We start from the raw sequence: 14,402 nt of genomic DNA, 5'->3' as shown, positions 1-14,402 counted from the left end.
GCTTGCAGTGAGCCGAGATAGCGCCACTGCACTCCGGCCTGGGCGAGAGAGCAAAACTCCTTCTCAAAATAAAATAAATAAATAAATAAAATAAAAAATAAAAATAAAAATAAAAGGACAACATAGATTTGCTAGTTTTTTTTTTTTTTTTTTTTTTTTTTTTTGAGACGGAGTCTCGCTCTGTCGCCCAGGCTGGAGTGCAGTGGCGCGATCTCGGCTCACTGCAAGCTCCGCCTCCCGGGTTCACGCCATTCTCCTGCCTCAGCCTCCGGAGTAGCTGGGACTACAGGCGCCTGCCACCGCGCCCGGCTAATTTTTTGTATTTTTTTTTTTTAGTAGAGACGGGGTTTCACCGTGGTCTCAATCTCCTGACCTCGTGATCCACCCGCCTCGGCCTCCCAAAGTGCTGGGATTACAGGCGTGAGCCACTGCGCCCGGCCAGATTTGCTAGTTTTAAACATCAAAGCACAACCCTTGCAAGAGGTAATACCTTTATAAGGAAAACTATAAAATGCTCAAGGGAAAACTATAAATGCTCATGGAAGAAACTGAAGAGGCTATAAACAAATGGAAGGATATCCCATGCTCACAGATCAGAATAATTATTAATAGTACTGTTAAAATAACAATACTACCCAAAGCAATCTACACATTCAATGCAATATCCATTAAAATACCAATGACATTCTTCATGGAAACAGAAAAAAATTCTAAAATTTGGATGGAACCGCAAGAGACCCTGAAGAGCCAAAGCAATCCTGAGCAAAAAGAACAAAGCTGAAAACATCACACTACCAGACTTCAAAATATACTACAAAGCTACAGTAACCAAAACAGCATGGGACTGGCCTAAAAACACACAGACCGATGAAACAGAATAGACAACCCAGAAATTAATCCACATATTTACAGCCAACTGATTTTTGACAAAGGTGCCAAAAGCACTGGTTAAGGATAGTCTCTTCAATAAATGGTACCAGAAAAACTGGATATCCATATGCAGATGAATGACGTTTCACCCTATACAAAAATCAACTCAAAATGAAGCAAAGACCTAAATGTAAGATCTGAAACTATAAAACTACTAGGAGAAAAAAATAGGGGAAACACTTCAAGACAATGGTCTGGGAAAAGATTTTATGAATGAAACCTCAAAAGCACAGGCAACGAAAGCAAAATAAACAAATGAGATAATATCAAACTAAAGACCTTCTGCACAGCAAAGGTAACAATCAAGAGTGAAAAGATAACCTATAGAATTGGAGACAATATTTGCAAACTACTCTTCTGACAGGGAATTAATATCCAGAATACAAAAGGAACTCAAAGTACTAGCAGAAAACCAGCAGCAAAAAACCAATCAATCTGATTTAAAAAGTGAGCAAATGATCTGAACAGACATTTCCCAAAAGAAGACATACAAATGGCCAGCAAATAGATGAAAAATGCTCAACATCACTGATGGTCAGGGAAATGCAAATCGAATCCACAATGAGTTACCATCTCACCCTAGTTAAGATGACTATTTTCAAAAACACAGAAAGTAAATGCTGGAGAAGATGCAGAGAAAAGGGAACCCTTGTACACCATTGGTGGGAATGTAAACTAGTAAAGCCACTATGGAGAACTGTATAAAGGTTCCTCAAAAAACAAAAATAGAACTACAATATGAGTCAGCAATCCTACTACTGGGCATTTATCCAAAGAAAAGAAAGTCAGCATATCGAAGAGACATCCTGCCATGTGTATTGAAGCACTATTCACAATAGCCAAGATATGGAATCAACAACAACAGATGAATGCATAAGAAAAATGTGTTGTGTGTTCGTGTGTCCATATATGAATAAAAAGTTGATCTCAAGGAAGTAAAAAGTAGAACAGAGGGTACTAGAGACTGGAAGGACAGGGAGAACATGGGGATAGGGAGAGATTTGTTAAAGGATAAAAAATTACAGCTAGATAGAAGGAATAAGTTCTAGTGTTCTATACTAGTGAAGGATGAGTATAGTTAACAATCATATACTACATAGTTTGAAATAGCTAGAAGGAGGATACTGAATGTTCCCAACCCAAAGAAATGATCAATGTTTGAGATGATAGATATGCTAGGTACTCTTATCTGACTATTGTATATTATGTGTATCAAAATATCACTATGTACCCCATGCATACATACAATTATTACTTGTCAATTGAAAATAAAATTTAAATAAAATATAAAAAACCTGATTGCATAATTAATTTATAACCAGCCTGGAAATTACTGAGCATCATTGGGGAAAAAAAAGTGCAGATGAAATTTTTTACTTTTCTTCCAAATAAGTTCTGCAGAATTTCAAATATTTTCTTTGAATAATCATGTTTGACAGATACTGAAGTTAACGTTAGCAAGGTAATGAAAATTAATGATGGCAGTGTTCACTGGGCTATGTCTGTGCAGGTGTTTCCCTCCACTGTTGCCAACCCAACATAAAAATGTCTGATATATAAAATTCTGAACTTACACATAACACATTAGAAGTGATTATTTTCATTTCTCCTAAAACCCACAGAATTTCTTCACATTACTAGCTCTTATGAGTTTTTGACATATAATTTGATTTTTACAAATGTATTAGGTTATACAAATTTTTCAGTACATATTTATTGGGAAAACTGAGTAGACACTACGAGTGGCATAGTTTCCAATCCTCCATAACACAGTTGTGAAATCAGAACTTACCCCAGAGGGTCTTTGAATGTTACCCCACACCAAACCAAGCCATCTATTACCCAGAACTGTACTGAAAACATCATTTTGATAGTTAATTAGCATGGAACTTTACATCTTTCTTTCTCTCTCATTCTTTTTTCATCTATTCCCCAGCATAGGGAAGATTAAAAGTGGCAAACTAGAGGGATGGTGGAATGTTAGAAGCAAGCAGAAAGACAACTAGCAGGTAGGGTGACATTAGGGAAGAGACAGAAAAACAACCAAAATCTAACACACTAATCTACTAATATACCATATATTAATGGGTACTTGTAATAATGATTATTGAGCCATCCCAACTAAATTAACTTGCATTTAACATATACTAATGTATCACATTTTATTCTCCAAAGATGGCCACAATAATAACTTCTGACTATATGCACTTCTATAAAGAGACCTTGTCACTTTCCCATACATGGGTGGAGTCTAAGTCCCATCCCCTCAAATTTGCATTGATGAATAGAACATGGTGAAAGTGAGGCTGTGTGACTTCTGAGGCTGGGACATAAAAGGTGATACAGCTTTTGTCTTGTTCACTGAAACACCTATGCTGGAGCCTTGAGCCCCACATAAGAAGTTTAACTACCTTGAGGTCACCATGCTAGGGAGGACAAATATGGGTAGGTGTTCCAGTTGATAGCCACAGATGAGCTCCCATCTTAGATGTCCAGCCCAGTAGAGTCATCAGATGATTGCAACTCCAACAGACATCTGACTGCAACCACATGAGAGTGCTCTAACATGAGTTGCCTAGCTGAGCGCAATTAACCAACAGGACCATGAGAGACAATACTAAATTGCTGGTTTAAGCCATTAACTTTTGGGTTGATTTGTTCTGCAGCAATGGTAAATGGAACAGCTTATTTTTAAAAAAGTGCTATGTACATAGTTCAACCACAATTCAAAACTTATTCCCGAGTATGTGTTTTGTGCTAGGAATGTGATAGGTAGGTGCTTCAAATAAATTATTTAATAATCGAACAACTTTTTTGAGTAATATCTTCATTTAGTGAAAAAGGAAATGTAAAATACTTTTTAAAAGCTCTTTTCTGGATGGGTATGGTGGCTCATGGCTTTAATCCCAACACTTTGGGAGACTGAGGTGGGTGGATTGCTTGAGTCCAGGAGTTCAAGACCAAGCCTGGGCAACATGGAGAGACCCTGTCTCTACTAAAAATAAAAAAATAGCCAGGCATGGTGTTGTACACCTGTGGTCTCAGCTACCTGAGAGGCTGAGACACCTGAACCTAGGGGTGGGAGTGATGGGGGATCGGGGAGGAGGAGGTTGCAACGAGCTGAGATCCAGCCACTGCACTCCAGCCTGGGTAATAAAGTGAGACCATGTCTTGAAAAAAAAAATGCTTTCTTGCATGCAACTACTTCTTGTGTTATGAATGCAATGTGTTATTGATTCTCTTTAAGGATAATAACTCCATTTTATTTCAAGAATATAATATAGCTATCTTCCGAATATTACATTATCTTTATTTAATTAAAGACCTTTTTTCTCTCTCTTCAGAATCTGCCTGTTACGTAGTTCTTCTCCCCCTGGACCATTATTAGGTGATTTTTGGTTGTTGGTTCATATTTTAAATAAGGATCAACAATAGAGGTTCCCACTAAGAACGGTATTACACCTGGGGGCATTTTTGGAAATCTGTGAGGCGTTATCTATTGTCACAGTGTTTGGGGATATTTTTGGCATTTAGTGAAAGGGTACTAGGAATGCTAAACATCCTATCATTATAGGATATACTGAACAGGCCTGTGCAACAAAGAATTGTTCTGTGTCTTGTATGATGTTTAAATGTCCTACTAGATATTTATGGTGGTAAAAAATCTGTTTTTAATCACCCAAATCTGGAACAAAATTCCATTTTTATATAAACCCCAAATATTTTTGCATAGTTTTAATATACATTAAATTTCCCAGGCTTGTACCTACTATATAAATTAATGGAAGATTTTACTTTCTTCTCTTCAGAACTTTACCATTGGTCACCATTTCGGACAATCATCTGGACATTACTGATGACAATCTGCTCATGCTATTTAAAACGACAATACAATGTTCCTGTATCAGTCTACATTCATGGTTGCCACATTTGTGGTGATTCTCTGTTTAGGTGCAGGCATCTGATGACTACATTATATATCCTAGTATAGTTGTACTAAAGCGTTTATGTTTTGAAATACATATAATTTTATTATAAATCACCTCCCTCTTATTTCTCCTCTATAGTACATTAGCACATCATTGATTTTTATAAATTATAGGTACAGTTAGGTAAATTATAATTTTCATTGAAGGAAAATAAAGAGTATGTAAGAAGTAGTTAGAAAAAGGGAGTTGAAATTCATAAAGAGGCAAAAGTGTCTGGAGAGACACAAAGAGAGAAAGAGGAAAATGTCCAATCATTTAAGTTTTCCCCAAGGATCTCTCTGTCTGTTGGGATGATGGAAGTTACTTAGAGCACTGCCTTACTTCTCTTTCTAGCCCAATGATGACTCTAGAGGTATCTAGTGACAGTTCATGTAGTTCCTTTAGAGAGGTATTTTCCTGGCCCTAGCATAGGAGGATATGCCTGAGCCAGCAGCTCTGAAGACTAGGGAACTGGTTCAGCTATTCCAAGCCATTTAATTAATTACCCTGCTGACTGCCCCAGAGTCTGTTCCCAGTCTTCACTGTCTGTGATCCTGGGGTTTTTTCCATGGTTCTGCTTAACCCATTGTTTCAGCAGTTTTGTCTGTTATATTTGTGTTTTGGGGTCTTTTGCTCAGTTGGACTGTACATTTAATCTTATTCCATCTGTGGTATATTATTATTTAACAGCAAGTTCCTCAATGCTGATTCCACTCCTCCAGTTTCCAGTGCTACTGCTGATTGATTTTTACATTTATTCTTCCATTTCAAAGAAACTTTGGGTGGAAGTAGATGTAAAGGCATGTCTTAATTAGAGCTTCATTCTCAGCCTTTACATAAAGGAAATATTCTCCTCCTATGATTGGTACATTAATATTTTTATTGACTAGGTATCAGTTTTGCTGTAGGCAAGCCACTATAATGAAAATCAACTGTCTGAGTTCAATTTGTTTTGTTAAATAAATTACTTTAAAAAGGGAAAAAATGCAGAAAACTTACAATCCATATCAAGTAAGGCACGAACAGATTTAACAAGTTCCTTAGATTCAAGTGCCAGTGTTGCTGGGATGTTACGTCCATTCCTTCCCAGCGGTGTGAGTGAAGTCTGAGAAGCTAACACAGCTCTTCTTTCACTATGAAGGCAATAAAATAAAGTTGAACTTACTACACAATAAACAACATCTATCTTTACTAAATCTGAAGTTGTATTAGTTATAGATTTGTACAAATATATTTCTGAGGAAATTATTTCATATAACCAAAATTGAAGTAATTTACATAAAACAATATTTCTGTTTTCAATTATTTACTACATAATAAGTAGAAATATTTTAAAATTAGGTTAACTTCATGTATGAGAAAGAAGTAATAGAAGGATGACCTGTCTCCTAAATCATTTGTTGGGCTTATTTTGTGAGTGCTTCTGTTTTGCTAACATGATATAATTTTATTTAGTTCTGTATAAATTCAAATTAAGCATGTAAACATGAATTTGTTAAAATACATTTATTATTACTTCTAGTAATATTAAGTATAAATTCAATATATGTATTTGCTCCTGAAATTATCTCTTAAATTATTCCATTTTTTGCCTCAAATGAAAAACAGCCTAGAGCATTTATATCACTTTTAAACAATGCAAATGTCACCTAAAATGAATGCATTCTGATCTAATTATGTTTTCTTCAAAAAATTACACTAAAACTTGAAAAAAAATTTTAAACTGATGACAAAATCATCATTATTTATACTCCATCTTCCTAAGCATAATGATATTAATTCACAAAGGGAAACAAAAGCATCAATTCTCAAATTCAAATACATAGCCTTTATTCTGTGTTGAATGATCAAGGTCAATATCCGTGTGGAGGATATGCTATATTGAAATGACTACACCAGTTTTTACTAGTATTTAATTTACTAAGACACCATGAAATGTTGTGTGATGTAGATATTTAAAGTTGTCTTTTTTTCCATGAAGCAGTTTAAGGCAAGGGCAGGCTCTGGCTTTTAAATAGTCATTTTAACCTTAATTTTTAAAACAAAACTTTTGAATTATTAGTCAAGGTAAAACTAAGACCTTGGAAAGCTAAGCGTGGGTGACACACTTAGCCCATATAAGAAATAAATATGGTTACTGATTATTTTAAGATCCTTACTGGGAGAAATAATCATGAAATTCACAGAGTTTTCTTGTATCATAAGCAGCATGGAGAGTAAGAAGTTATGTCAGGTTCCTTCATCATAAGAAGTAAAACATTACTTGAATTTAGAAGTGAATTACAAATATTCTTCTAAATTAAAAAAAGCTACGTGGACACCAAAAATATCTTCATTTATTAAGCTGCTGTTTTCACAGTAAAGGGTAGAGTATTTATTTACTTTTTGAGACAGGGTGTCACTATGTTAGCCAGGCTGGAGTGCAGTGCTTTGATCACAGCTCATTGCAGCCTAAATCTCCTAGAGCTCCTGGGCTCCAGCAATCCTCCTGCCTCAGTCTCCCAAGTAGCTGGGAATATAGGAATGCACCATCACATCTGGCTTTTTTTTTTTTTTGTAGTGATAGGGTCCCACTATGTGCCACTATGTTCCTTGTCTCAAACTTCTGGGCTCAAGTGATCCTCCTACCTCAGCCTCCCAAAATAGTGGGATTACAGGCATGTGCCACCACACCCGACCTCATTGAGTCTTCCTGTTTCTGCAAGCGTATATTGCTAGAAGTAGAAGATGTATCTAGGACTAGTGGCAGCTATTATGAGAGCAGAAAAAAATTACTTTGGAAATGCATAAACAAGAATCTTTCTTTTGTAAATGTCTTTTATCATGTATCAAAATGACCATAAACTTGCGGTTTGAAATAAATAACTTTGATTAGTATGTTTGTAGCTTCTAGTAAGAAACTTCAAATCCAAAACGTATTATGAATAATGAAACAATCAAGGTATACTCTCCAAATATATTTATTTTATTTATATCTACTGAAAGATGAAAATGAAAGAAAATGATTGCATGAATATGTTTTCCAAAATTCTGTTTGCCAGAACAACTAATTTGCTGGGTTGAGACTAACCTTTAGTAGTGAACCTGTGACCAGTAACTTTGATTCATACGCAGGACAATTAAAGAATTTCAAGTTAATCTTATCTTTATAGAATTTTTGACAAAGACAGGATAGTGGTTCCTGCCATAATTTTAGATTACAAGGTTACAGTGATTGACTAAATACCTCCAGGAATTTCTTTAATAGAGATGGGACCCAAAACAATATGTCCTTGCACCTATTTCCATACGATGGCATCCAATGGGAGTTATGTAGCACCTTAGGACTATTTAAGAGACTTTTAGTATTTGAGTCACAATGACCAGATGAAGAATTTAATCACTACCCATATTCTGCAAAAAGCACTTAAATTTTCTTACCTTAAATTTGATAAAGGAGTAGAATTATCAGAAAATACTTCTTGAATAGCCTAGCAACAAACAAGATGGTGAAGGGGATATATCAGTTTGACAGTTTTTAAAAAGTATCTTTTCTTGATTAATATGTACAACCTCCTCTGTCCACGGATTAAACTGATGCTTCTATTATGTGGCGGGGCGGGCGGGTGGGGGGAACAATTGAACTAACACGCAATTTTACTCAGAAATATAACAGCTATGAAAATATTTCTTTATAAGGTAAGTAGTTATCAAATAATGTTTATACATTATCAGGATTTTTGGTAAAGTATTCATTAAAATAGTATATATTTGGAATCACATCACCTTGTCTCAATTATTTCTCTAAACAATCTATAAAATGTTAACCAGTCTTTTCATCATCTATGCAGTTCTAAATCTGGCCATAAGTCAGCACTGCTGCTTTGAGACTAGAGAATGTTTCACTAGGTACCAAATACAGTAACATTTATCTATATGCCAGTTGCCTATATGTTTTTTAAAGATAAATGTAATAGAACAGAAAAACTTACCTCTACAAAACGAAGAAGCTTTTCAGTGGATGCCTCAAAAGTTTTTCGAGCCATTTCTGATTTTCGTAATTGGCAGTCAAGTACCATGATTCTCTTTTTTAAATCCTGAACACCTTCCTGCACAGAGATATCAAAAGGAGCATTTACACATTTCTTCAGTTTTACATTGCTGGTCCCTATTTTCAGTTTTTATGAACTAATATTCAATATTACCAAATTATCTTTTTCTCTTACTGTACATATGTTTTGATTTTGGGGGGCATGTAACTAACTGCATATTTAAAAGTTAATTTGCACAGAGATACTGCAAGTTTTATGTGATAAGCTATATATGAGTTTATTAATTCTTATAGAAAAATACATTTAAATTAGTTTACGGTTTTGTTTTGTTTTTGCAATGTGTCTTACCAGATGCTGAGAGAAACCTCTACCAATTTAACACAACTAAAAATGCTGGATACACACACACACACACACACACACACGATGTAAGACAAAGCTAGCAAGGAAGTAAAGGAATTCCATGGAGACATGCAACAGCAATGCCAAGTGAACCCGCTGGGTAAGAGAGCACTGAAGCGTAATTTGCTCGGAAGGCATATGCTGATCCCTGGTGGCCTACAGTTTGGGGTTTCAACAGTCACAAATGGAAAACAGAAGAACCTTAATGGGTGAACTAGGAAGAAGTAAACTTCATAGAGGTAAACAGTGTTTTGATGTTGGCTCAGGTGACTTGAGTAAAAAAGTTTCTCCTGAATAATTCCTAACCAAAAGTCCCCATTCACGCAGGTTTGGGGCCAGAATTTATATTATCTGTGTGGCCTAAAAAGCCATATGCTGAAATTTTACTTTCAATTGGTCCCAGGCTAGCAGAAGGAAACTCAAAACTCTGGAGAGATATTTCTAAAACTCAGAGCTCAAAGAATTCCCACTTATAATGCATTGATAGAACATGACCTCATAGACACAAACAAAAATCACTAAACATATGAGAAAATAAGCTCTATGAATGAAAGCTAATTGAAGGAAATAAAGTACAGTATAAGATCTATAAAGACAGCAGATATTTAAGTGAGCAGATACAGAATATAAAGCAATTATATTTAATATGTTTTTAAAAATAAGGGGGAATTGAAAGTATAATACACAAGAAACTATTGAAATAGATCCAGATAACATAAAAAATAAATCTCAAAAATAAAAATGTAACATAACTAAATTAGAAACTTTATTTTAGATTTGACATCCAATTAGATACAATTATAAAGAGAATGGGTGAACTTGACAACAGAGGTAAAGAAACTTCTTATAATGGAACAGAAAGACAAAAATTCAAATATAAATGGGGAGAAAAGGTAAAGAGAAAACAGCCAGAAGAAGCTATAGCACACATCCAATCTGAATTACACAAGAACAAATACAAAGAATGAAAGAGAAATGGCTCAGGAAAATAGCTTAGTGATTTCCAGAAATGGCAGAAGACATTGCTCTTCGAATCGGGAAGCTCAATGAATCCCAAACAGTACACATTAAAGTAAGTCAGCACATGATTCATCACAGTCAAACTGCTGAACATTGAAGCCAAAGAGATCTTAAAATCATATAGAAGGAAACAGATTGCAAACAAATGACAGATTGACAGCTGACATCACAAACATGAAATAAAAACAGTGAAAGATATTAAATGCCAACTTAACATTTTAAATGTAGCAAAAATATATTTCAAGAACAAGAGTTGAATAAAGATGTTCTTCAGACAAATAAAATGGGAAGAGCTTATTATCATCAGATCCTCACTACATGAATTTCTAAAATATGTATGTACTCATGAAGAAAGAGACAAAGTGAGAAGATCTGAGATGTAAGAATGTTTAACAGAAAATGGTAAACATGGAGTCTATTAAGCAAATGCTGACCACACAAAACAAATAATCAACGTCTCATGTGCGGTCTTAAAAGTAAAGAAAGAACTAAAATACTGACAAAAATGGAAATTAAGTCAGGAGGGATGATTGGATTTGTGTTCTAAAGTGCTTATAATATTTAGAAGAAGAGGAAAGGTACTGATTAATTTTTTTTTTTTTTTTTTTTTTTTTGAGACGAAGTCTCGCTGTCGCCCAGGCTGGAGTGCAGTGGCGCGATCTCGGCTCACTGCAAGCTCCGCTTCCCGGGTTCACACCATTCTCCTGCCTCAGCCTCCCGAGTAGCTGGGACTACAGGCGCCCGCCACCAAGCCCAGCTAATTTTTTGTGTTTTTAGTAGAGACGGGGTTTCACCGTGGTCTCGATCTCCTGACCTCGTGATCCACCCGCCTCAGCCTCCCAAAGTGCTGGGATTACAGGCGTGAGCCACTGCGCCCAGCCTGATTAATTTTATAATTGAAGTTAAAACAGAATCTTAAAATTTCTAGGATAATCATTAAAAATTAGAAACAGAATGTGTAACTTTGAAAACAACAGAGAGGAATGAATGTAATGGGGCAAGTTGACATAGTAGAAATCTGAACCAATAAAAAAAATTAGAAAAGGCAGGAAATTACAAACTAGAGCACATGGGGAAAATAAAATGTACAAAATAAGAAGGCAGAAATCAGGCATGTGCATGAGCAAATAAAAGAGTTTAGATAGGAAAGTCTTTCCAATTAAAGGTCAAAAATTAGTAAGACGGGAACAAAATCCAGCTACATGTTATTTACCATGGATACAATTAAAATGTATTGAAAAGTTGCAAGTAAATATATGGTATTTAGACAAATACCAACTAAAAGAAAGCTGGTGTTACTATTTATTATCAATCAAAAATAGGCATTAAGAGGTAGAGAGGATTGCTAGATTGAAGAGTCATGACATTTTCATAAAAGAATGATAACATAATTCCAAGCTTGTATGCATCTAAAAACATTACTTCAAAGTATATACAAAACAACTATAAAAAGAGAAGCCAAAATGGAGATTTTGTCACACTTCTATGAGTAAATGATGGCTGTAGCAGACAAAGAAATTAATATGAACAGAAAAGAATTGAACCCCACAATTAATGACCCTGATTTAGTGGATTATATAGAACAACAGCGTTCAACAAGTGCAGAATTATTTTCAAGCTTTCTTTGAACATTTGTAAACAGACCCCAAGGTAGGCCATGAGGCAAATGTCAACAAATTTCGAAGAGTTATTACTCTATAAACTAGATTTTCCGGTCAAAATGAAATTAACCTTTCTGTGCCTCCGTGGTGTTCATAAATAAAGAAAATCATAAATGTGTAAATTCTTCCCAATTTAATCTACATATTTAATAAATTTTCAGTGAAAATTCCGATACATTTTTTCTTTTGATGGAATTGATAAGCTGAATCTAAAATAGATAATAAAAAATCAAAGGGTCATGTAGCCAACACACTTCTGAAGAAAAAGAATTGGCAGGATGATCAGACATCAAGACTTACTGTAAAAGATACAGGAAGCAACGTCATGTGTTATTCACAGAAGAATATACACTGGCCAACAAAAGAGAATAGAGAACCTCAGATTCATACACATATGAAATCTTGATATATGACTGAGATTATTTTGTAGATCAACTAGGAAAGAAGGGGCTTTTTAGTACATGGTGATGAGACAGTTATTCATTTTGAATAAACAAAGAATGAAATGGTTCCCCACCTCACACAGTGCCACAAAACCAATTACAGAAGGATCAAAACTTTAAAACTTTTGGAGGCAAATATAAAAGAATATCTCTACATCCTTGAAAATGGAAGGACTTCTAAAAAGACACATGAGGGTAAAGATTTTTAAGTTAGTCTACATGAAAATTAAAAACTCCTGTCCATTTTACCATAGAGTGAAAAGGCAAGCCAGAAATTTGGAAGCAGATTTTTATAACATATAATTTAACAAAGGATTAGTAGCCAGAAGAATCACTATACATCTATATGAAAAAGATAACTAATCCACTGGAAAAAGGGTCAAAAGGTATGAAGAAGCATTTCACAGAGAAACACAAATGCCTAATAAAGAGATAAATATATGCTCAACTGGCTACCAGGGAGGAGGAAACCTTGGTTTATAGCATTTATGGGTAGAAAAAACCCCATTATAGCTGATTTCAAGCTACCAACCTGATATCACTGTACATGGAGTTGAGAAGAGATGCATGCAATCAGCTCTCATGAGCTAGTATCAGTTGGTCCCAGCACATAACTGTCTCAAAGCCATTAATAACCAGGGAAATTCAAATTAAACTATAATGATGTAACACTTATTAAAACTACCAGATTAATAAAATTAAAATAAAACAAAGGGTCAGCAAGTATGCGGGGTAAACAATAATTCTTATTCATTACTGGTGGGAGTACAAATTAGTTCAAACACTTTCAAGCACAAGTAGGCTTTACCTAGTAAAGACAAACTTACAATGATTCAACTTAGCAATTCTACTCCTAGCAGGTAACTATTACATATGTGGAGCAGGATACATGCACTAAAATATTTTTAGCACCATTTATAACAGAAGAGAACAGAAACAATTGGACTGTCCATCAAATGCAGAATGGATAATTACACGTAGTATATCCACACTGTAACAGAGTACAAGAAACAATAAGAAGACATGAACTAGCTAAAAACTTCAAATAGATGAAATGCAAAAACAAAATGTCGAGTGAAGAAAAGCAGGTCAGAATGATACATAGAGTATATTTCTATTTATATAAAGTTGATAAACAGGTAAAACTAAACAACATATTGTTAAGGAATATATACACAAGTATATAAACAAAATAAAAAATTTTTCTTGAAAAAAAAATTTTCAAGAAAATGGTTAACAATAAATCCAAGAAAGTGGTTATCTCTGAGGGAAAGGGTGGGAGAGGCAATTGGAGAGAAACACTGTGGGTCTTCAAAGGTACTAGTAATGTTTTATTTCTTATGTTGAAGGTGAATAAAAACTCCAAAAGGTAAATAAATAAATAAATAACATAAAGAAAAAATTATAATGAAAAATAAAAGCATTGTTACAAAGAGAATCTGTTATCTTACAAATAGACACTTGAATTTTAATTCTGTAACATCTTCGTCAATGTCTCTTTAGGCAATCTCATGATCAAAAAAAAAAAGGTTTCCTTCTTTTTTCCCACTGATATTGGGTTTAGAAAATGTTGAATGTTGAGATGCTCATATTAATAGCTCTTTAAAGAGACTCTTTAAAGACTGTTTTCAGAGACAGGTTACTGGCTTAGAGTCTTGTTAAGAGAAACGGCATGAGAACCCGATTATGATAAAAGAGAGAAAAACTGAATTAATTATATTACCAGGCAACTTAGGACAAAAATGTTTCTCAGTTAAGAGCTGGAAGAGAGATTACAAATAACCCAAGCTTAAAAAAAAACAAAAAACAATGAATAATTTCATGTGAACTTTCTTGAAATTTGTATTATTTAAAAATATAATATTAAACACGCTTGATTTTTCACTTCAAAAGTAACCAATCAATGGTACTTTTGATATTGTGATAAATCTCAAAATATTTTCATAC

At 34.5% G+C, this 14,402-nt stretch overlaps 1 protein-coding gene across 6 annotated transcripts in view; it reads right to left on the bottom strand.

The window, feature by feature from the left end:
• Window positions 1–14,402, bottom strand: part of STXBP4 (syntaxin binding protein 4) — a 227,434-nt gene that overhangs the window by 106,628 nt on the left and 106,404 nt on the right. For all 6 annotated transcript variants that reach the window (XM_055258752.2, XM_063629923.1, XM_063629921.1 and 3 more), the window contains 3 exons: window positions 8,870–8,986; window positions 8,319–8,368; window positions 5,898–6,031 (listed from right to left, as the gene is read on the bottom strand). In XM_055258752.2, coding sequence (XP_055114727.2) covers window positions 5,898–6,031; window positions 8,319–8,368; window positions 8,870–8,986 — 301 coding nt within the window. The remainder of the gene's footprint in view (window positions 1–5,897; window positions 6,032–8,318; window positions 8,369–8,869; window positions 8,987–14,402) is intronic.

The sequence above is a fragment of the Symphalangus syndactylus genome, chromosome 20, assembly GCF_028878055.3.
Source record: "Symphalangus syndactylus isolate Jambi chromosome 20, NHGRI_mSymSyn1-v2.1_pri, whole genome shotgun sequence".
In the NCBI taxonomy this organism is placed as follows: domain Eukaryota; kingdom Metazoa; phylum Chordata; class Mammalia; order Primates; family Hylobatidae; genus Symphalangus; species Symphalangus syndactylus.
Note: the sequence above shows the minus strand (reverse complement) of the source record. Positions and strands in the feature narration are given on the sequence as shown.